The following is a 24,739-nucleotide window of genomic DNA, read 5'->3' on the forward strand; positions in this document are numbered from 1 at the left end:
AAAATTGGGCCATTGCCAAACTGGACAAATCCTCCACACCTTCCTTTCTTTTCTCTGTCCCCCTTCAAAAAAAAACACTGGTAATGCACTGGCTTTGCTTAACATACCAGTACTATGCTTCAGATTAACCTGTTGAAAGCTGCTGTTTAATCCTTGCAGTGTCAAATCTGAGTTAGCTTTTCCCTGTTGTCTCTTCCTTTTTATATTCTCTCCTATAGCCAGCATTTTAACTTCTGTATTTCTGATCTGTTCTAAATGTTGATTGTTTATTTTGCGTATTTTTCCTGTAGCTCTACCAGCATGCTTTCCATTCAGGAGCTCAGGCCCATTTGCAGCTATGAAATGTTAAACGTAATCTTCATATTGCGAATTTGCTGCTTTTCTAATTTGTATCCAGAATGCTCACAAAGCACCATGTGAAGGACTATTGGACAAATTTGTACAGTAACTTTTTTGTGTGCAATAAACTAGTTTGTGTGTACTTCTAAGCAATTTTTTTTGCCTTTCAGGTGTGTTATATGTATGATGGACTTTGTTTATGGTGATCCAATTAGGTTTCTTCCATGCATGCATATTTATCACCTGGACTGTATAGATGACTGGCTGATGCGATCCTTTACATGCCCTTCGTGTATGGAACCAGTGGATGCTGCATTGCTTTCTTCATATGAGACCAACTGAGAAGGCTTTGCCTTCTATCTAGATACCATGGAAAATATAAATCCTGATCTCTACCACTGAGCCAAAGAGTCAGAGATTTGGAGAACCCTGATTGTATGCGATCATGTACTAAGTACAACACTGACGATAACTCATGACTGCAGTTGTTAAAAACTTATATACGTAATACTTAAATGCTGTTATAAAAAAAAAATTGAAGTAACCTACAAAGCCCTGACCACATGTTATGTACCTTATACAAAGATGGGCTAATATATTTGAAGCAGTAAATAGTGGCCATTAGTTTTGTCACATGAGCACAGAAACCATGATTATAATATGACCGGTGTTTCAAAAGATTTTGTAAAACATGCTCGCATGTTAAAGAAACGGTATCCTCTCTGTCACCTTATTAAGGCTGTTCATAGAGTTGTTTTATATCCGATGCATGGAATGTTGTTTTCACACAAATTAGTTCTTACGAAAGTGTCCCATGCAGCAGAACTCTCAGGAACAATGGGTGCTTACTTTCTTTTGGTATAAAAGCTATCTGGGGAAACGCATTTTTTGAAAGAATTTTGAGGAGCTCTTAAACTTTACATCTGCTGTAGCTTAATTTATGTATGCATATGTACATACAGTCGCATGTGCGTGCATGGGAGCGAGTGCCTGCCTGTAGATTTTTATGTGAATAGTTAGCATTTCTAGTGCCTCATTAGCCAGCATTTCTAGTGCCTCTTTAGCCAGAAGAGCCTCTGCAAAGATTGGCATGTTGGGTCTTTAGTTTCCTTGATGATAAAATGTAATATTGCTGCTGTATTCTTTGTTCATTTTAAGTGTTAAGCTACCCCAAAGTTTATAATTTGCTGTGAGAGAAGAAATATAGACCTAAATTACTTAAAGGATACTGTTTCTGTAATGCAGTATGTTGTGTTTAGTATTTTGTGTCTTGGTTTGTTCCAACAATGATTTGATGGGATACTAACATTTTGGTCAAGGCTTTGTTTATAGGAAAACTCTAGGTGCCAGTATAACACACAATTTGTGCAGAAGATTAAAATGTTTGTTTACTACTTTTTTGAAGGATCATTTGGCTTCAGTTCAAATATGTTTTAGTACTAAGTGCATGCTGAAGGCAGACTTTGTAATACAGTAAGTAATATCTCCCACAGTCTTCCAAGCAATGTCAATGTTGAATAAGGGACTTTAAATGCCAATGCTGAGCCTGTGGACCACTGTCCTGAAAGAAAAATGACTTTCTGTGCTAAAACCTGAAGCGTGCACATGGCATATGAGTAGTGAACAAATGGAACTGTTTCAAGTTTTGATATAATGATTGAACTCAATTTTAAATTTTAATTTTACAATCTGAAAAGGGTCATTGGTCCTGTATAAATTTGGCAGTTGTCTATAAAACATTGAGATCAAAATTCCAATTACATAATACTTTTATTAAAAAAAAATTCTTTCTACATGTTGACAGAATGGCAGTATATGCAAAACAGTGTTTACTTATGTTGGTCAGCTTGTAGTCAACCTGTACCAACTTAACTGGCAGAATTAAAATTTATCTAATCTGGCTGGCACTAGTTGCAAGTGAATGAACATTAAATTAATCAGAAACTCCCAATTGAATCTACTATTGAAAAACAAAAATGCAGTGGACTGGTTGAAGGGGCATTCTCCATGGAAAAAGTACTTGCCAAGCACATTGAGGACAGATGACACCTGTGACTCCTCTTCATCACAATGATCTGTGCAAGTGACGTGATGCAGCATTTTAATGCAATTTGTCATTGTATCTTTTTATAAAGTTTGCAGATACTTTTCCATGAAAATCGTACCTTTTTTAAAGATGCTGTATGGAAAAAATCAAGTTGTGAAATGAAGAAAAACTTTATAATTGGACCTGGAGTTTTCCTTTTTTAAAAAAAAAAAAAAAAATCTAACTGGCACAAAGAAGTAGGAATTTAAAGCTTTTTTGCACAGTTCTTTTCCATTACAAATGGAATTCATGGCCTTAGGTCTTTTGAAAGGTGTCTTATGAGTCAGACTAGCGTGGTGCTCAAAAAAAATTGATTTGGGATACACCTGATTATTATAAAGAATGATTAAAGAGACTGCATTTGAGAATCAAACCGTTTCAATGGTGTGCAGATATTCTAGTAAAGGCAGAGATACATTTTTCAAAATCTTTTCATTCACATTTTGCATTCAAGATTCTGGATTTTTTGAGTACTACCATCTGACTTGCAGGTCTTCCAAACTAATGGAAACTGTGTTCAGATAAATTAGTGCGAGGGGAAATTTGTTTGCTTAGAACGGCTTAAAGGCTCTAGCTTTAATGGTCTGGCATAGTTTGCAAAATAAAAGGTAAGATTTAAATTCGAGCATTTCCCCATGTAACATGAGGGACAAATGTTGCAATAGCTGCCGCTGTATGGTTGAGAGCTGTTGGTCTTAAATCAGTGAAAAGGAAGACCTGTATTTGTGCAATATTTTCAATGGAGAAACCATAGTATTTACAGCCGTTTCTTTTATGACCATTCCACAGAGGTTTTGGTAACCGTACACTTTTCTTTCACCTATAATTATGTTTAAATTTCAAACTTTATTAGTGTGCCGTTGTGAGGTGCACAAATATGTGGGAGTAATCAAGTGTTGTGTGTGAAACTGACAGAACTTTTGAGTGTTCCATTTTATTTATAAGTGGCATTTACACATAAATTGATGCGGCAATGGTGAGTTGAATAGCCTTTTAGTGGTGGTATATTTCTAGGCACTTTGTGTTAACAGCTCTAACACGGATTTTGTTTTGATACTATTTTAAAAGACTCAACGCTCTTAAGCTTGTAAGAATTGGCCTGCCCCCTTGAATGGCTCGGCGGCAGCATGGTTTTTAAATAAAGCAACTTTCTCCTTCCTTTACACTGATGTACTTCCACGTCATTCTACTAGAAGACAATTAATTGGGTGTGAACTTCACAACAACCTTCGATGTCAAAACACCAAACAGATGATTCATTCATAAGCAACAGGATCATAGAGTTGTTTTCCCACCCCAAAAAGCATTTTTATTTTTAACATTCCTGCCACCTCAGTAAAATCTTCCACACTGAACTAAAGATGCGTTTTTTGCAGCTCAACCTGAGAATCGATAGCTCTAAGAAGGGATCAGGTTCAAGTGTCGAGCTATGAGCTACCATGAGATTGTGTTCTACTGCCTTTCTTCCCCTGCCTCCACCCCCAGCCAAATGACCATAAGCATTTCAAACTAGTTTATTTACCTCCACATACTGCCATATGATTCTGAAATGGCCCCATAAAAGCACATAAAAGTATATATTTTGTGTACAGCTAAATACACGCCACTAATCGAGATTTTTTTTATTTGCTGAAAACCAAAACTTACTGAAAATAAATGGTTAAATACCGCTTTCTTTTTGTCTATATATTTGGCCTGTTGTTACCTTATCTAAAGTTGTTCATTGAGCTCAGAGAGTTAAGGCTTTTAAATGTATCCTAAAATGAAAAAATAAACCACTTTGTTTTTGATTACATGGTTGGGGGGGAGAATGTAACCTTCAATTGTGTTCACTTTTTAGTTTAAAAATATTTGTTTGTCAAGCAGATTATACCTGCCTACTACTGTGATAACTGTGTAGCCAGTAATTTTAATGCGCTTACTCAAGACTTTCCTTAAACCTGTTGATGAAAATACTTTCCTAACCAAGTTAATAGAAAATCCTTTCAAATGCATCACGATCAATTCTTGAACATTAGATTTGGTGGAATCATTTTGCTTGAATTTTCAAAATATTTAAAAGCATAAAACAAACAGTAAATTTCCTGGCTATATGGTATAAAATATTTCTATGCACATTGTAGGCCATTTTATTGCATTATCTACTCCAACTTGCTGAAAAATAGAAGGTTGTAATGTTCTTTACAAGTTGTATAACCAATGTTAAATTTGTTCTGGTTTTATTTATTGGTAATCAACTTGTCTTAATAAATATTAGGCTTTTTCATTGTTTAGGTTCTTCTGGACATTTTGAAATGTTGATTTAAGTTACAGAAGTGTTTTGTGTGGTTTAAACATCTTCAGTTGTGTACTTAGTTTTGTTTTGAAAGTAAAGAACCTTGCAGTACTACCGTTCTGGTAACAAAAGAGTATTGGTAAAATACTGCACAATACATTCCACTTGCAGCACTGGCTGCCACCACTGCATTATAGAGAAGGGGGAAAAACATACTTTTACTTCAGTTAGCTTAACTTTTAGTGTCTAATCGTGAATTAGTGATTCAAATCATATTTATATTTATTAAAAGCATTGCACATTCAATAAGCAGAGATTCGTGTATAATTATTTATGGGCTTGCTTAAGACAGCAGGTATTAAAAACTGCAATACTAAAAAGTAATTTTGAATGGTGTTTTTTTTTATAATAGTGTGCCCCTCAATTGCACTGTCAACTTGAACAGAATTTTATCACCATTATTAATTAAACTTTTTTATGACTGCAGCAATTGCAGATCTAACTGTCGGAGCACCTTGTCCGGAGACCTCGAGGATAGCAGGTTGGTGGCTCTGGTTAAACTCTCATTTCACTTGGAGCTAAAGCAAGTGTTTATATTTATAGGCACCCATTTTTGAATAATCATTAAATAGTTGACCTCAAGACTAGAACAGACCCAACGGTTATGTACATTCTACAAAGGTGCAAGGTTGTCTGCTGTCTGCGAAGAGTTGCTGGATTTTGATTTTATTAGTGGGCATTTTTGAGGATGTGGATGTTAGGCTGTTGCACATACAACCTCTGGATGAGGTTTCTACCCAGGCATCGAGAGCGCAGGCCTAAGAGCCATTGTTTGGTCATCATTCAAGTTACAGCCTCCAATATAATCTCTGCCATTGGTAGCATGTATTCTTGAAGGTTGGTGGGGGTACCACATGCAAGGCCCATTGATCATCTCTAGGCCTTCAGCAGAGGCCTAGTGATCTTCATACATTGGTCACCAGTTGATTGCTGTGTCTGCATATACAAAGCCATGGGAGTGTATATCGTCAACAAAGGAGATCTTCATTTACCAGAATGCACTTTACAATATGCTGTTAATATCAGAACTACCTGCTGGCATTAAGATCGGGCAGTACTGTAGTAGACTCCTGAATTTATTGGCATGAAGGTCTTCATTATTTAGAAGTAATCTTGAGGTTAGCCTCAGATTGCAAACTACAAGAAACTCTCGATTTACTGGCACCCAAACAACCGGAAATCTCGGTTAACCGGTAAAATTCAGGAGTAGGTTCAGTTAGGTTTTTCTTCATATTAGTGGCCGTTTCTTGATTCTTGGCTGTGTAATCGGGGGTTCCTGCACTTGTTGCTAAGGAACAGGGATGCTTGGTTTGTGGCCGGGCTTCTTGCACCTGTTGTTAAGCAACAGGGAAGCCTGGATTTGTTCTGTGTACGGAGCTCTCGTACCTTTTAAACTATAACTCTCTGTAATCCGGACTTTTTGATAAACCGGCACCACGCCAGATAGAGTTTCCTGTATTTCCAAACAATTGCACAAGTAACGTGCACCACTGTTTTTCACGAGCACTTTGTTCCTTTTATGTAGGTTCTCCCTTCCAATTCACGAAAAGTAACTGGTTAACCTGGTAGCCCTTTACAAATCCCTCAAATTTTGAATTCTGAGTTTGAACAGGACTAGACAGACTAGATGCAGGATGGATGTTCCCGATGGCGGGGGAGTCCAGAACCAGGGGTCACAGTCTAAGGATAAGGGGTAAGCCATTTAGGACAGAGATGAGGAGGAATTTCTTCACCCAGAGAGTGGTGAACCTGTGGAATTCTCTACCAGAAAAGGCAGTTGAGGCCAATTCATTAAATATATTCAAGAAGGAGCTGGATATATTTCTTAAGGCTAAAGGGATCAAGGGATATGGGGAGAAAGCAGGGACAGGGTACTAAATTTGGATGATCAGCCATGATCTCGTTGAATGGCGGAGCAGGCTCAAGGGGCTGAATGGCCTACTCCTGCTCCTATCTTCTATGTTTCTATGATTTTGAATTTGAATTGAATGCTGGCTTTTTAAAAAAAAAAAAAAGTCAAGATTGCATCAGTTCTTAACCAAGGCCAACAAAACAGAATGGCTATTGTGCTTGGCAGCCCAGCAGTATGAAATCTTTCTCTAAGGTTCATATTCATAATCTCCAACAATGTCTTGAGTATTTTCAGGGCTGCTACCCTTGTGCTTTCACCAAATGCTGCTATTTGGATTAGTAGGTGAGAGCTTGCAATCCAGCAGAGATCTCTTGCAAGCATTTTGTGTAAGTTAGTGGATACCCTCTATTTATAACTGAATTCATAATCTAAAATCTTTACTTACATTAATCTCTGTTAACCATGTCCGATTCATTTGTGAAAACTTCATCGATGAACAGGACTAAAATCCTACTACTTTGTAGTTATCACTGTTGTGGAAGTAAATTAAATTGTTAACATGCAAAATTTAATAGTTTGAAATACCTTAATCTCCCTAACCAATTTTTATATAAGCCTTTTTATGGGGGAGGGGATGGTTACAGTTCAGATTGAAGGAAAGCGGAAAGGGTCTGGTCATAAGTCCAAGTCAGAAACCTCAAGCAGCATGCCGGTTTTGTTAGCATACAGAGAGGAGCACAACATCTCTGGGGAAGGGAGAAAATCATCCTAGCCTTGCAATACAGAATACAATTGGCTTTTTATAAGTACAATAGTAGTAGCAGGAAGAGGATAGTCAAGATAGGGTTAGGGACACTAACAGATGAAAAAAACAAGCTAAAGTGGCAGGGGGTTGGGAACCTGAGCAGGGAGACAGAGGAAAGGGAAACGAGGAAAAAAGCAAAAGACAGGAAGGAGAAAAACAAAATTAGAAGGCAAAGAACTCGACGGTTTAAATCAAACATGGTCACAGTAAATAGTAATTCATATAGGTCTGAGAGCGTTAAAAAAAACAAGCCTGAAGGCTGTGTCTTAATGCAAGGAGCATTCGGAGCAAGGTGGATGAATTAGCTGCGCAAATAGAGGTAAATGAATATGATTTGATTGGGATTACAGAAACATGGCTCCAGGGTGGCCAAGGCTGGGAACTCAACATCCAGGGGTATTCAATATTTAGGAAGGATAAGCAAAAAAGAAAAGGAGGTGGGGTAGCATTGCTGGTTAAAGAGGGGATTAACACAATTGAAAGGAAGGATATTAACTCTGATGATGCGGAATCTGTATGGGTAGAACTGAGAAATATCAAGGGGCAGAAAACGTTTGTGGGAGTGGTATATAGACCTCCAAACAGTAATACGGAGGTTGGGGATGGCATTAAAAGGGAAATTAGAGAAGCATGCAGTAAGGGCACAGCAGTCATCATGGGTGACTTTAATTTACATATAGATTGGGCTAACCAAATTCGTAAAAATACTGTGGAGGAGGAATTCCTAGAATGTTTACGGGATGGTTTTCTGGAACAATATGTCGAGGAACCAACCAGAGATCAGGCCATCTTAGACTGGGTATTATGTAATGAGAGAGGATTAATTAGCAATCTTGTTGTACGAGGACCCCTTGGGTCAGAGCGATCATATGATAGAATTCTTCATTAGGATGGAAAGTGAAGTAGTTGACTCGGAGACTAGGGTCCTGAATTTAAATAAAGGAAACTACGATGGTATGAGGCGCGAATTGGGTAGGATTGATTGGGGAATGTCACTCAAAGGGTTGACGGTGGATAGGCAATGGCAAACATTCAAAGACAGCATGGATGAACTACAGAAGTTGTTCATCCCAGTTTGGGATAAGAATAAAACAAAGGGTGACTCAACCGTGGCTAACAAGGGAAATTAGGGATAGCATAAGATCCAAGGAGAGGGCATATAAATTGGCCAGAAAAAGCGGTAACCCTGAGGATTGGGAGCAGTTTAGGATTCAACAAAGGACAAAGGGATTAATTAAGAAGGGGAAAATAGAATATGAAAGTAAGCTGGCAGGGAACATAAAAACTGACTAATAGCTTTTATAGATATGTGAAGAGAAAAAGATTAGTGAAATCAAGTGTAGGTCCCTTGCAGTCAGAAGCAGGGGAAATTATAATGGGGAACAAAGAAATGGCAGACCAATTAAATGCATATTTTGGTTCTGTCTTCACAAAGGAGGACACAAATAACCTTCCAGAGATGTTGGAGAACATAGGGTCTGATGAGAGGGAGGAACTGAAAGAAATCAGTATTTGTAGGGAAATGTGTTAGGGAAATTGACGGGATTGAAGGCCGATAAATCCCATGGGCCTGATAATCTACATCCTAGGGTACTTAAGGAAGTGGCCCTAGAAATAGTAGATGCATTGCTGATCATCTTCCAACATTCGCTGGAATCTGGAACTGTACCCATGGATTGGAGGGTAGCTAATGTTACCCCACTGTTCAAAAAGGGTGGTAGAGAGAAAGCGGGGAATTACAGACCGGTAAGCCTGACATCGGTAGTGGGGAAAATGCTAGAGTCCATTATAAAAGATGTAATAGCAGAGCACTTGGAAAACAGTGACAGGATCGGACAAAGTCAACATGGATTTACAAAAGGTAAATCGTGCTTGACTAATCTGGAATTTTTTGAGGATGTAACTGGGAAAATAGATATGGGAGAACCAGTAGATGTGGTGTATTTGGACTTTCAAAAGGCTTTCGATAAGGTCCCTCATAAGAGATTAGCGTGTAAAGTTAAGGCACATGGGATTGGGGGCAAGGTATTCTCTTGGATAGAGAACTGGTTGGCGGACAGAAAGCAGAGAGTAGGAATTAACGGGTCTTTTTCCGAGTGGCAGGCAGTGACTAGTGGGGTACCGCAGGGATTGGTCCTTGGACCCCAGCTATTCACAATATACATTAATGATCCAGATAAGGGAACTAGATGTAATATCTCCAAGTTTGCAGACGACACAAAGCTGGGTGGGTGTGTGTGCTGCGAGGAGGATACCGAGAAACTCCAGGATGATTTGGACAGGTTGGGTGATTGGGCAGAAGCGTGGCAGATGCAATATAACGTGGATAAATGCGAGGTTATCCACTTTGGTGTCAAAAACAGAAAGGCAGACTATTATTTGAATGGCAATAGATTGGGAGAAGGGGAAGTGCAACGAGACCTGGGTGTCCTTGTGCACCAGTCGCTGAAGGCAAGCATGCAGGTGCAGCAGGCAGTCAAGAAGGCAAATGGTATGTTGGCCTTCATAGCGAAAGGGTTTGAGTACAGGAGCAAGGATGTCCTGCTGCAGTTGTACAGGGCCTTGGTGAGACCACACCTTGAGTACTATGCAGTTTTGGTCGCCTTATCTGAGGAAGGATGTTCTTGCCATGGAAGGAGTTCAGCGAAGATTCACAAGGCTGATCCCTGGGATGGCAGGAATGACGTATGAGGAGAGATTGGGTCGATTGGGCTTGTACTCGCTGGAGTTTAGAAGAATGAGAGGGGATCTCATCGAAACTTATAAAATTCTGACAGGTCTGGACAAACTAGATGCAGGTAGAATGTTCCCGATGGTCGGAGAGTCCAGAACCAGGGGTCATAGTCTAAGGATAAGGGGTAAGCCATTTAGGACAGAGATGAGGAAGAATTTCTTCACCCAGAGAGTGGTGAACCTGTGGAATTCTCTACCACAGAAGGTGGTTGAGGCCAAGTCTTTAAATATATTCAAGAAGGAGTTAGATATATTTCTTAGAGCTAAAGGTATCAAGGGATATGGGGACAAGGCAGGTACGGGGTACTGAGTTTAGATGATCAGCCATGATCTCATCGAATGGCGGAGGAGGCTCGAGGGGCTGAATGGCCTACTCCTGCTCCTATCTTCTATGTTTCTAATGGGAGAAATATTAAATTAAGTACTTTGTGCCTCAGGTGGATAGTGAGTGTACAAGTATGGTAGATTACAAACTTAAGACAAGTGACTGGGATCTGAAGATTTTCATCAAAGTATCCTGAGAACAACTAAAGAAATAGCAGGTAAAGGACTATACTTTTTCAAAATCCTATGGAAAAGAAAATTGTGCCAAAGGGTGGCAAATATGACACCCTTCGTCCAAAAAGGAGGGAACCAGGATCAACCAGGAAATCGTAGGTCAGTTAGTGAAGTAAGATTGTCTAGATTTTCCCTTCTGCGTATTGTTTAGACCTAAATAGCTATTTGTGTATTTTAGACTTCGGAAATAAAAGTGTACTGTTCTGCACTCAATGTTCCTAGGTTAACACATTACCATAGTTTTGGGGTGCAGATTTTGGTAAGTATAGGAAGCACATTAGTGGTGGGAGTGAAAAATTAAGTACGAGTGAAATACAAAGGAAAGGGGATAATTAAAAGGGCAAAAGTTTTGCACACCTTTTGAAGATGATCATAAGCATCTCAACCTATTAACTATCTTTGCCAAGGCTGAAAGGGAAGGTAGTAGTTCTCTTGATACTCCATAGCATTATCCCCATATGTCAGCATTGCAGCATCCCTGCAAAGATTCAGGTAACAGCAGACCATTATTATCATTGCATGGTAGCTACAAGCATCCTTGCAATAGCTGGTACTGCTCTGTATCTGGCTATAAGCTGCCCTGGACCTAAAAAAGTTCCCCACGATCAGTGTCTGGTGCATGTACAAAGGCATGGTTGGTGGCAGCTTGACATAACCCACCTGGGTTGCCTTTTTCAATGCATTGTCACTACTACTTTTGACCTACTTTGGGTAATTCTGAGGAAACCTCCAAAAATATGGGTTATCAAACATTCACGTATCTTGGTGGAGCTATCGCGTCTACTGTCTCCGATTCCTTTTGAGAATAGCAGCCTGTGCATGCACTAATCTGAAAGTGAGCTATGTGCACCTCCTGTGGGTACCAGCAAGTTAGCACAAAGCTAACTTTTCATGTTCATTTAGCCTGAAATTGAGTAGGTACCTGTGGCAAACTTGAATTTGTAACAATTAGTGGTAGCAGTGGGATACTGAGTAACATGGTGACCAAGGCAGTTCCAAACAATTTACACCTGAAATATGCATAGGATTTACCAGTAGGAGATTGCCAGAACCCTCTGAGAAACTGTGTAAACAAGTTGCATTTATATAGTGCCTTTAACAGAAAAACCTGCCGAGGCATTTCAAAAAAAGTTTAATCAGCTAAAGATGGACACAAAGCCAAAAATCAGATATTTGGAGGGGTGACTAAAAGCTTAGAGGTGAGTTTTAAGGTCTTGGAGGAGAGGTTTAGGGAGGGAATGCCAGAGAACAGGGCCTAGGTGACGGAAGGGGGTGCACGAGAGGCCAGAGTCTGAAAAATGCATGGTTCTTTATGATTCTTGGGGGTTGGAGGAGGTTACACCGATAGGGAGGGACAAGGCCAGAAAGGATTTAAACTAGAGGATGAGAATTTTAAATTTGAGGCGATCGGGGTCAGGGAGTTAACGTAGATAGGCGAGGACAGGTGGTGAGTAAGCAGGGCTTGGCGTGGGATAGAATATGGCCAGAAGAGTTTTGGATGAGCTTCAGTTTATGGAAGGAGGAGGATGCCAGGCTGTCCTGGAGAGCATTGGAATAGTCGAGTCTGGAGGTGGTGATGGGCATGGATGAGACTCGGCAGCTGATGGGTGGAGGCAGGTGTTATTTGTGATGGAGAAAATAAAGATTCAGAGCTCTGTTCGGGGTACAATAGGACCCTGAGGTTGAGAACAGTGGTTCCACCTGAGACTGTGGCTAAGGAGGGAGATGGAGTCGGTGACGAGGCAATGTAGTTTGTAGTGGGGCGGAAGACCTTGGGTTTGGTTTCCGGTGTTTAACTGGAGAAATTTGTGGCTCATCCAGGACTAGATGTTGGAGAAGCAGTCCACATTATAGAGGAAATGGAGGGTCTAGGGAGGTTGTGGAAAAGTTGAGCTGGGTGTTGTCAATGTGCATGTGGAAGCTGACCCCATGTCTGCGGATGATGTTGCCAAGGGGATGTAGATGAGGAAGAGGTGGGTGACTACCCTTGGGTGACTCCAGCAGTAATGGTGTGGGGGCAGGAAGAGAAGCCATTGCTGGCGATGCTCTGGCTACAATTGGATATCAAGCGAGAGCAATCTCGGTGAGCTGAACTGTGGAGGAGGATGCTGATATCGAATGGAAAAGTTCTGATGAAAGGTCATTGACCGGAATGCTGCCTGATCTGCTGAGTGTTTCCAGCATTTTCTGTTTTTATTGCAAAATATCCAGCATCTGCAGTATTTTGCTTTTGTTTTAATGGAAGGGAGGCGTGGAGGAGGATGACGTGATCGACTATGTCAAAGGCTACAGAGTGGACAAAAAGGGACTGTGCACCATGTATAACAGCCACAGATTATATAAGGGCTGCTTCGATACTGTGACCGTGGTGGAAACCTGATTCAATCTCTCCAAACATGAAGTTGTAGAAGAACTGGGGATAGATTTGGGAGGTGACAACATGTTTGAGGACTTGAGAGGAGAGGTGTGAGGTAAGGGAAGTTGGTAATGGAAGGGTAATTTGCAAGAATAGAGGGGTTGAGGGAGGTTTTTGTGAAGGGGATTGATAATGGCAGTTTTGAAAGGGAACATAGGAACAGCTGTCGGCCCCTTGAGCCAGTTCTGCCGTTCTATTAGATCATGGCTGATCTGTATTTCAACTCCCATTTACCTGCCTTCGCTGCACATCCTGTAATATCCTGACCTAACAAAGATCCAATTGACCCAGCATCCACAGCCTTTTGGGGAAGAGAGTTCCAGATTTCCACCACTACTCTTGTGGAAAAAGTGCTTCCTGATTTCACTCCTAAGAGGCCTAACCTTAAGATTATACCTCCTTGTTCTGGATTTTCCCCACCAGAGGACATTGTTTACATCTACCTTATTGAATCCCTTCGTGGTTTTTAAATGCTTCGATTAGATCACCCCTCTGTTTTCTAAACTCTAGGAAGCAGCCTCGAAGGGCCGAATGGCCTACTCCTATTTTTCTGTTTTTCTATGAAATGCAAGCAAAGTTTAGGCAATCTTTCCTCATAAGTTAACCCTTTAAACCCTGGTATAATTCTGGTAAATCTGTGCTGTACCCCCTCCAAGGCCATTTTATCAACTGAAGCATCACTTCATTTGATTTCCACCCCCTTGAGATCAAGGCCAACATTACATTAGCCTTTTTGATTGCTTTTTGTACATGTGCACTCGCTTTAGTGATTTGTGTACATATACACCTAAACCCCATTGCTCATCCACAGCTCCTAGTCTCCCACCCTTTTTTATTAACAAAATTCTGATTTGTTTTTCTCATTAAAAATGAATGACCTCACACTTTTCCACATTGAACTCCATCTGCCAGTTTTGCCCACTCACTTCGTCTGTCTTTGACTTTGTAACTCCCTCCTCCCATCCACACAACTTTAGTGTGCCTTCAAATTTAGTGGCATCTGCTAACTTGGATAAACAAATTTCTATTCCTTCATCCAAATCATTAATATATATGATGAAAAGCTGAGGTCCCAGTACAGATCCTTGGGGAACACCACTTGTCATATCCTGCCAATCAAAGAACGTTCTTTTTATCCCTACTCTTGCATACCTCCCAACCATGTCACAAGGGAGGGAGACTGCACCTGAGGAGGGGGAACTATTTACAATGTCAGCTAGCATAAGGGTCAGGAAGGGAAGTTATGTGGTCAGCAGTTTACTGGGAATGAGAACCTGCAGGTGCTTGATGTGATCCAGTCAGATCTGGTGATAGATGGCTAAACCATTTGTGGTGCAGATGCACTCAAGTCTGCTTCCCTTGGAATGTGGGAGCAAAAATGGTGGCTGTACCAGGGAAAAATGACCAGGATGGGATGCAAGAGTTTTACTGGGGACAAGGGCATCCAAGATGGAGGTTGAGCAGTTCAACAGCTGCAGAAGTATCCTGATGAATGGAGGGTCAAAGGCTAGGCAGTTTGAAAGTGTAGGTGTAAATGACTTGGGAGGGACAGTTTTTTTCCCAATGGGTTGGTGCAGAAGGAAGTGGGATTTAAAGGTAGTCGGTTTACATAGAACTTCCAGCACAGAAACAGGCCTTTTGTCCCAACTGTTCTGTACTGGCGTTTCTGCTCAACACGAGCCTCCTCCCACCCTACTTCATCTAACCCTATCAGCATAATCTTCAATTCCTTCATCGAGTTTCCCCTTAATGTAATGTAGGTGCTGAGAAATGCAAGCAAGTGGTCACATGTTCTTGTCCATTATCAAGACCATGGGAGTAGAGAAGCCACGTGAGATACCAAGGTTCAGAGGGTGACCACAAATATGTGTAGGATAGTTTATAGGGAGGGAGAAGTTAAGGGAGGGCAGGAGGCAGTGACATCAGGTAAGATGGTTGCTCACTCGTGAGTGGGTGTTTGTACCTTTTTGAGTGAGCCCCGCTTTGCAATGAAGTACAGTGTACTATACTGTTATCAAATTATCTTGGAAGTGTCATTTATTGCTGTGAAGTGTTTTGATGGAGTAAATAAGGATAAACTGTTTCCATTGGCAGAAGGATCGGTAACCAGAGGACATGGGTTTAAGGTAATTGGCAAAAGAACCAGATGAGAGACGTGAAATTTTTTTACACAGCAAGTTATGATGATCTGGAATGCATTGCCTGAAAGGGTGGAGTAAACCGATTCAATAGTAACTTTCGAAAGGGAACTGGATGTATACTTGAAAAGGAAACATTCGCAGGGCTATGAGGAAAGAGCAGGGGAGTGGGACTAATTGGACAGCTCTTTCAAATAGCCAGCACAGGCACGATGGTCCGAATGGCTTTCTTCTGTGCTGTAAGAGTCTGAGGTCAAGGTTAGTTGAGATGGAGATTGACTCCTCATTCTTAGTGGTTTCACTCAATGCAGATGCTCGGGGAGGAAAGCAGAGAGCGTATGTCTGAGAGAAACTCATTGAGGCTTGAGAGGGTGATAGAATGAGTATTTTAAAGGAGAGTCAAGAAGGTTGGAACAAGGTGAGGTGTGCAAAGGAGAAGGTACCAGAGGAGTGAGTACATAGGAACAGGAGTAGGCCATTGAGCCCCTCAAGCCTGTTCTGCCATTCAATGAGATCACTGCTCATCTGCGACCTAACTCCATATACCCGCCTTTGGCCCATATCCCTTAACACCTATGATTAACAAGAAGCTATCAATCTCAGATTTAAAATTAACAATTGATCTAGCATCAATTGCTGTTTGCGGAAGAGAGTTCCAAACTTCTACCACCCTTTGTGTGTATAAGTGTTTCCTAATTTCACTCCTGAAAGGTCTGGCTCTAATTTTTAGATTATGCTCCCTAGTCCTAGACTCCCCAACCAGCGGAAATAGTTTCTCTCTCTTTACCGTACCAATTCCTTTCAAAATCCTAAAAACCTCAATCAAATCACCCCTTAACATTCTCTATTCCAGGGAATACAAGTCTAGTTTATGTAATTTCACCTCAAGCTGACCCTTGGAGCCCTGGTAACGTTCTGGTGAATCTGCACTACACTCCTTCCAAGGCCAATATAGCCTTGTGGTCTAACCAGCGTTTTATGTAGTTGTAGCAAAACTTCCTTCCCTTGTGTCAGCTGTGGCTCAGTGGGTAGCACACTCTCCTGAGTCAGAAGGCTGTGGGTTCAAAGTCCCACTCCAGGGATTGAGCACAAAAATCTAGGCTGACACTCCAGTGCAGTGCTGAGGGAGTGCTGCACTGTTGGAAGTGCTGTCTTTCAGATGAGACGTTAAACCGAAGCCCTGTCTGCTCTCGGGTGGATGTAAAAGATCCCATGGCACTATTTTGAAGAGCAGGGGCGTTATCCCCGGTGTCCTGACCAATATTTATCCCTCAATCAACATAAAAACAGATTATCTGGTCATTATGATGCTGCTGTTTGTGGGATCTTGCTGTGCACAAATTGGCTGCCGTGTTTCCTACATTACAAGTGTGACTACACTGTAAAAGTACTTCATTGGCTGTAAAGCGCTTTGAGCCGTCCGGTGGTCATGAAAGGCGCTATATAAATTTATATTCTAGCCCTCATTAGCCTTTTTGGGTTTTTTTTGTCTACTACATTTTAGTGATCTGTGTACATGGAAACCTAAATCTCTTTGGACCTGCGCCTGGTTTCCACTATTTAAATAATATTCTGATCCATCGTTTTTTGGTTCAAAATGAGTGACCTCTGATTTCCCTGCATTGAAATCCATCTGCCAGTTTCACCCACTCACTTAATTTATCAATGTCTTTCTAATTTTATGCTCCCATTTACACTAGTTAGTATACCATCAATCTTTGTGTTAGTGGCAAACTTGGATATATGGCTCTCTATTGTGTTATCTAAGTAACTAATAAATATAGTGAATAGTTGAGGCCCCAGCACAAATCCTTGTGTGATACCACTAGTCACTTCTAATTTGAGTGCATACCCATTATCCTACTCTGTGTCTTCTACCACTTAACCAATCTAACCAAGTCAATAATTTGCCTTCAATTCCATGAGCTTTAATTTTAGCTAACAGTCTCTTATGTTGGAACCTTATCGAATGCCTTCTGGAAGTCCTCATAAACTACATCATAGACATTCCCCTCAAAAACACCCCTCTGTCTTCAAAAAATTCAATTGGGTTTGTTTGACATGACCTACCTTTACAAATCCATGTTGGCCTCTTGCCTTCACCCACTCAGTGAATGAGGACACACATTAGGGGCATGAGAGATGTTGTGCATGTACTATTGTTCACGATAGCACATGGCACTCTGATGAAGGCCTACCATTCCATAAAGAATGAAGTTGCTCAGGTGTGGATGTCTACAGAAGTGCTTGTGACTAGTTTAGCTGGAATACTTTGGTTACATAGGGGTCATGGAAGTGGAGGTTTATTCATCCACACTTTATTGTTTTGATTGATGAATGAGCTAGATACAGAGGGGCTTATAGACAAGCAGCTCCGGGAAGAGGCTTTTCATAGTGCTCACTCGCAAGGGACCTGCCCTGGGAGATGGAGCTGTCATCGTAACATCCTCCATAACATAGTCTGTAGCCTGCCTTAGCCCATCTGCTGCTGAAATCCTCATCCACGCTTTTGTTACTTCCAGACTCAACTATTCCAAATGCTCTCCGAGCCAGCCTTCTATCTTCCACCCTCTCTAAACTTCAGCTTCTCAAACTCTGCTGCCCATATTCTACCCCATACCAAGTCCCACTCACTGACCAACGTTAGCTCTTGGTCCATGAACATCTCAAATTTAAAAATATCATCCTTGTGTTCATATCACTCCACAGCCTTGCTCCTCCTACAACCCTCTGAGAATTCTGCTTTCCTCCAACTCTGGCATCTTGCACATATACCCCACTCTTTACCCTACCATTGGCAACTGTGCCTTCAGTTGTCTAGGCCCAAGCTCTGGAATTCCCTTCCTATATCTCTCCAACTCTCCTCCTCTTTAAGATTCTCCTTAAAACCTCTGACCAAGCTTTTAGTCACCCTTCCAAATATCCTCCTTTGGCTCGATCTCAGTGTTTGACTGACTACGCTCCTGTGAAGCTCCTTAGGACATTTTCCTACATTAAAGGTGCTATATAAATGCAAGTTGTTTTTTTGTAATAACTTTACATGTAAGATATTATTTCTGAATGACTTGAAGATAAAAATCAGGAATAACATAGCTATACATCTAGCATTCTAAAACTTTTAATCATTAAACAATATGAAAAAGTTTTAATTTCTTTAGTTCTGAATCCAGCAGAACATAGAATCAAGTGTCAAAACTCATGTTTAAAAATTCTAAACAAATTCCAGTAATAATGCAATGCTCCCCTTGAGATGAAGAACTCACATTTCAGACTAGCGTATTGCTTAAATTCACACTTTTCATGTGTTCGCATGTAAATCAGAGCAAAAGATTAAAAATAAATATAAAGAGGTGCAAGTGTACTATGTCGGACAACTGAGGAAATTCTGGCAGTTTGAAGATCAAGCTGATCGATGGGAGTCCTTCAATTCATTTGTTCCCATTTTCCCACTACAGCAGCACATAGGCATTGTTACATTTCAATCATAATTTCAAAATGTTGAAAGCAAGATTTCCTTTTACAAAAAAGCTAAATGTGCTGTCTTGTTTTGCCTCAGGCTATGAACAGTGTAATGTACAATTCAGTTATCAAGAATCTTCAATTAAATGTGAAAAGCTAATTAGTACTTGGGATGTTCAAATTTATGTTGTTTAGTCCTGTGTGTTTTTAGGGCTAATACTAGACCAAATGGATGATGCAATCCAAGTAAAATTTTAATGGAGATAGGAAGGGTTGCCAACCCCACCCCAGAATTGTCCTGGAGTCTCGAGCAACCGAGGAGAAAAATAATTGGGCCTTCAAAAAAAAAAAAGTGTGTTTTTCACTTTCTTTAAATACTTTTATTTATTAGTTATAAAAATATTGGTGATTGGGGAGGGAAAAAATTGTTGTTTGTGTGGGGCATTTGGAGAGGGGGGGGTCATGTGGTGATAACCTCCAGGAATATGTTCAGGATGGCTGGAACACAACTCCCTGAGTTGGCAATCTCGTTCAGAGAGGGCACAAGGCTATTGAGTATGAGAATTGAGTGGGGAGAAAAAATCAGACTGGTATGGTAGAAGACTACTCTTCTGGGACTGTGCCACAGTGTTTAGTCAGAGAAAAAATGCTTTACTTTCCATCTGACTACATCATACCTGACCTGTGAGTGTTCGTTGCTGAAACTGGAAGTCAAAATGGAAAAATAGTCGGCATTGACATCCCTCACTTTGATTAAATACTAAAACTGCATACTTTAATTGTATTCACAACCTGCCCCATAGGTATGTTCCTATCGAATCTCGACTAATCGTGCTTGACTAATCTACTGAAATTTTTTGAGGATGTAACTGGTAAAATAGATAAGGGAGAACCAGTGGATGTGATGTATTTGGATTTTCAAAAGGCTTTCGATAAGGTCCTGCATGAGAGATTAGCGTGTAAAATTAAGGCACATGGGGGCAAGGTATTGACTTGGCTAGAGAACTGGTTGGCAGACAGAAAGCAAAGAGTTGGCATGAACGGCTCTTTTTCCGAGTGGCAGGCAGTGACTAGTGGGGTACCGCAGGGATCGGTCCTTGGACCCCAGCTATTCACAATATATATTAATGATCTGGACGAGGGAACTAGATGTAATATCTCCAAGTTTGCAGACGACACAAAGCTGGTGGGCGTGTGTGCTGCGAGGAGGATGCCGAGAAACTCCAGTATGATTTGGGCAGAAGCATAGCAGATGCAATATAACGTGGATAAATGCGAGGTTATCCACTTTGGTGTCAAAAACAGGAAGGCAGATTATTATCTGAATGGCAATAGATTGGGAGAAGGGGAAGTGCAACGAGACCTGGGCGTCCTTGTGCACCAGTCGCTGAAAGTAAGCATGCGGTTAAGAAGGCAAATGGTATGTTGGCCTTCGTAGCGAGGGTTTGAGTACAGGAACAAGGATGTCTTGCTGCAGTTGTACAGGGCCTTGGTGAGACCACATCTTGAGTATTGTGTGCAGTTTTGGTTGCCTTATCTGAGGAAGGATGTTCTTGCCATGGAGAGAGTGCAGTGAAGATTCACCAGGCTGATACCTGGATGGCAGGAATGACGTATGAGGAGAGATTGGTTCAATTGGGCTTGTACTCGCTGGAGTTTAGAAGAATGAGAGGGGATCTCATCGAAACTTATAAAATTCTAACAGGACTAGACAGACTAGATGCTGGATGGATGTGCCCGATGGTCGGGGAGTCCAGAACCAGGGGTCACAGTCTAAGGATAAGGGGTAAGCCATTTAGGACTGAGATGAGGAGGAATTTCTTCACCCAGAGTGGTGAACCTGTGGAATTCTCTGCCAAAGAAGGCAGTAGAGGCCAATTCATTAAATATATTCAAGAAGGAGTTGGATATATTTCTTAAGGCTAAAGGGATCAAGGGATATGGAGAGAAGGCAGGAACAGGGTACTGAATTTGGATGATCAGCCATGATCTTATTGAATGGCGGAGCAGGCTCGAGGGGCCGAATGGCCTACTCCTGCTCCTATCTTCTATGTTTCTATGAATCAAGAATGAGCCCTAGCGTAAAGAACCTTCGTTACTCAGACAGAATTTAAGAGCTGGGTCTATTTGGAGCAGCATAGGCTTAGAAGAGACCTGATAATAAAGGTATATAAAATAATGAAAGGGCTACATTGTGTGCCTATTGATAGATTATCTCAGTTTGACAGATTGGGGAGTCTTGCTGCAGTTGTACAGGGCCTTGGTGAGACCACACCCTGAGTATTGTGTGCAGTTTTGGTTGCCTTCTCTGAGGAAGGATGTTCTTGCCATGGAAGGAGTGCAGCGAAGATTCAGCAGGCTGATACCTGGATTGCTTGTAAATTACGCAGAAGTAGCAATAGACTGAATGTTGGGCGGTTCTTCTTTTCCGAGAGACTATTGAGCCTCTGGAATGCATTGCCGGCTGGTGCAGTGTGTGCTGACTCTCTCCTAGCCTTCAAGAGGGAGCCGGACCAGTTCTTGGCTAGGGCAGAGATCACATCGTACAACTAACGTAGGCATGATCACTGTGATGATCTGGACTGATTTCGATCACCTAAGGGGGTTGGAAAGGAATTTTCCACATTTTTCCCCCTTTATTGGCCCTGTTGCTTTTCTTCTGTTTTTCGCCTCCCCCATGAGATTACTTACCGCAAGGGTTAGATAAGGTCTTGTCATGATGCTCCAGGTATCATGGGTGTCGGGCAGCTTGATGAACAAGCTGGTCTTTTCCTGCCTGTCATTTTCATGAGAGGTTTTCCCAACTACATCAGGGGAAGTAAGGGAGGCACTACCAATGTAAATGCACCGTGGCAAAGTGAGAAAACATGACTATTTATCCATCATATGGTGGAGTAAAGGTAGCAGAAACTTTACTCAGCCAAAAGCCTTTACATGCAAATATTTCAAACCAGGAATAAAGGGAGAGAAGTAATCTATACTGCATTGCCCACCTGTCATTCCCAGAATGCTGATATGCAACCATAGGTAGTATATTTGAGCACTTTTTATCTATTTTGTTAACCTCCCATATTTTGAAGGAAAGTAATTGAGTATGAAATTGGTGGTATGACTTTTATGTATATTTGTTCCTCGTTGCCTCCCCCCTGCCATTGACCCTTCTGCCACGTGGACAGGGGAAGTTATTTAATGCAGAAGTCTTTCTGAATCGAGTCCCCACCACTTATAGTGGGCATGTTGGTGCGAATGGGATTTGCCTGCTATACACATTAGATAGCTTATATAAATCTACGTTGCTTGCGAGGGGAACTGAAGGTGTAGCTTTAATTGCAAACTGTAATAGATAAACTCTCGACATAGAATTATGTTAGTTGGGAAGTACCAAAAGTTAACATGGCTTTCAAGTATCACCATAGCATATGAAATCTTCTATTAGCAGCTAATTAAAATATAACTGAAAGTTGCCCCGTTCACGCATTTGTCAATCTTTGTGTTCACAATGTCTTCAAACACTGGCACAATTTAGAGGGGATTAAGTATAATAGATAATTGCATCTTAACTAGATGCAAACTACTTACGGAACACTTGTTTCTACTTGAAATAGGCTTAAGATGTCGTAAGCAGTGTCTTTGTAATTGACAATAATGGTAATGGAAAATGGTTTGTGCTATTTGCCCAATTTAAACATGGGCGGTTTATGTGATGGGGACTCTGTTTCGAAATAAACAAATGTTGAAATTTATTCAGTAGTTTAGTATGCCCATGAGTTTTTGAGTGGTAATGCATTTGGGGGATGTTAAAACTATTCGTCTTGTACAATTATGGTTACAGATGGAATTACATTTTTACAACAAAGGCAAGTATCGAAGAATAATTGTGCTGTAGATCACCAAAACAATAACTAACTGTTTCCCTGAGCCAGAGTAAGCCTAGTGGTGTATGTAAACCCTGTGAGCCTGGTTGCAGTGGTTCTGTACCACAGTAACTCACTACAGATTACCAGTAGATGCGGATGTAGGTAGGTGTAACATTCTCCAGAAACTATTGCTCATGTTATCAATGCAGATTTTGTAGGTGTCTTGTGTCAATAATTTAAACACATCTTATCGAATAGAAGGCAATGATTGATTTCCATTTTGTGTGTTTGATTTCACTTTGATAAGAGCAGCTTGGATTCGAAAATGTGTTCTTGACTCCATCGAATAATTCTTGTAGTTTTGTCTGTAACAGAGTAAGTAACCCAGTGTGAATTCTCCAGGAGATGACTTGCACAATCTGAATGCATTTACCCAAAGGGCTACAGTTTTAAAAATACATAGTGATGGAGATGCACTTTTAAACCTTAAACAGATCATAGAGCATTGAGCTTAAACACAGAGGTTGGAGACCGAGCTGGGTCAATTGCAATGGGAGGAAGGGGGGTTTCTCCCATCCAACTCAAGAGGAGTAGTAGAGCCACAGAACCCAAGGATTCTAAATTAAGTATCCAGCACTGTATTTAGGTTCTTTGTGTATTTAGGTTCTGTGTGTATTTAGGTTCTTTGTGTTTAGTATCTCGGTGGTTCTTGTTGAGCTTGAGTAAATAATTTAGTCGTTGGCTAGTTTTCTTTGAGGAGTGAATAGAAAAATTACAGTGCAGTTTAGACCTAGTTAACAGCAATTTTATAAATCACCTTGTATCCAAGTAGTTTATTTTAAGTTTCTAATTAGAATGGAGGGACAGCTACGACCCGTAGCCTGCAATTCCTGCACCATGTGGGAACTTCAGGACGCTTGTGTCCTGGAGGTCCATGTTTGCAGGAAGTGCCTCCAGCTGCTTGAATTTGCACTGAGGGTTTCCGAGCTTGAGGGGCAGCTGGATTCACTGCAGGACATACGGGTGGCTGAGTGTGTCTTGGATCGCAGGTTCCAGGAGGTAGTCACCCCACAGCCAGCTAGGGTTCAGAATAGCAAGTGGATGATTACCCAGAAGGGTAGGAAGAGGCTGACAGTGCAGGAATCCTCCGGGAGAGTTGCGCACTCAAACCGATATTCAGTGAGGATAACAACATCTCAAAAAAGTGCAGTCCCGAGCCTGGCACCATGAGGCAAAGGACTGCACAAGGGGCTTAATATTCCTGGGTACAAGGTATTCAGGAAAGATGGGGAAGGGAAAAAAGGAGGGGTAGCATTTTTGATTAAGGAAAATATTAGTGCGAAAAAGAGGGAATGTCCTTGAGGGGGTCAAAGACAGAATCTATTTGGTTGGAGTTGAGAAACAATAAAGGAGCTATGACGCTACTAGGTGTATGTTTTGGCCCCTAAATAGTGCAAAGGAGATAGAGGAACAGATTTGCAAAGAAATTACTGAGCAGTGTAAGAACTATACAGTAGTGATAATGGGAGACTTTAACTACCCCAATATTGAATAGGGCAGTGATTGTGTTAAGGGCAGAGAAGGGGAGGAATTTCTGAAGTGTGTTCAGGAGAATTTTCTTGATCGGTATGTTTCCTGCTTAACGAGGAAGGAAGCATTGCTGGATCTAGTCCTGGGAAATGTAGTGGATCAAGTGGAGAATGTCACAGTTGGAGAGCACTTCAGGAATAGTGATCATAGTATCGTAAGGTTTAGATTAGTTATGGAGAAGGGCAAGGAGCAAGCTAGAATAAAAATACTTAACTGAAGGAGGGCTAATTTCAGCAAATTGAGGAGGGATCTGGCCTGTGTAAATTAGTGTCAAAGACTGGCAGGCAAACATGTAATGGAGCAATGGGTGGCCTTTAAAGAGATGGTTTGGATCCAGTCTAGGTACATTCCTACAAAGGAGAAAGGGAGGGCAACCAAAGACAGAGTGCACTGGATGACAAAGGAGTTGGAGAGTAGGATGAAGCAAGGGAGAATCACGCTGAATATAAAAAGTACAGAGGAGAAGTGAAAAAGAAAATAAGAGGGGCAAAGCGACAGTACGAGAATAGATTGGCAGCTAACATAAAGGGGAATCCAAAGGTTTTTCCTCTAGGCCTATTAACAGTTTTCA

General features: G+C 41.1%; 2 protein-coding genes across 3 annotated transcripts in view; one reads left to right on the forward strand and one right to left on the reverse strand.

The window, feature by feature from the left end:
* The window catches only part of rnf11b (ring finger protein 11b), a 186,318-nt gene that overhangs the window by 50,443 nt on the left and 111,136 nt on the right, over positions 1 to 24,739 (forward strand). Inside the window, exon 3 of one of the 2 annotated variants that reach the window (XM_085982906.1) lies at positions 5,188 to 5,241. In XM_085982906.1, the coding sequence (XP_085839032.1) occupies positions 5,188 to 5,241 (54 nt within the window). Of the gene's footprint in view, positions 1 to 509; positions 5,081 to 5,187; positions 5,242 to 24,739 lie in introns of those variants that run through there. The other variant, XM_085982905.1, reaches the window with a different exon arrangement.
* The window catches only part of ttc39a (tetratricopeptide repeat domain 39A), a 126,384-nt gene continuing 123,224 nt past the window's right edge, over positions 21,580 to 24,739 (reverse strand). Inside the window, exon 18 of the mRNA XM_085982908.1 lies at positions 21,580 to 22,943. Within this exon, the coding sequence (XP_085839034.1) occupies positions 22,826 to 22,943 (118 nt within the window). The 3' untranslated portion in view covers positions 21,580 to 22,825. The remainder of the gene's footprint in view (positions 22,944 to 24,739) is intronic.

This window comes from Somniosus microcephalus, chromosome 3 (genome assembly GCF_052327205.1).
Source record: "Somniosus microcephalus isolate GS21.2 chromosome 3, FLI_Smic_1.0, whole genome shotgun sequence".
NCBI lineage: Eukaryota > Metazoa > Chordata > Chondrichthyes > Squaliformes > Somniosidae > Somniosus > Somniosus microcephalus.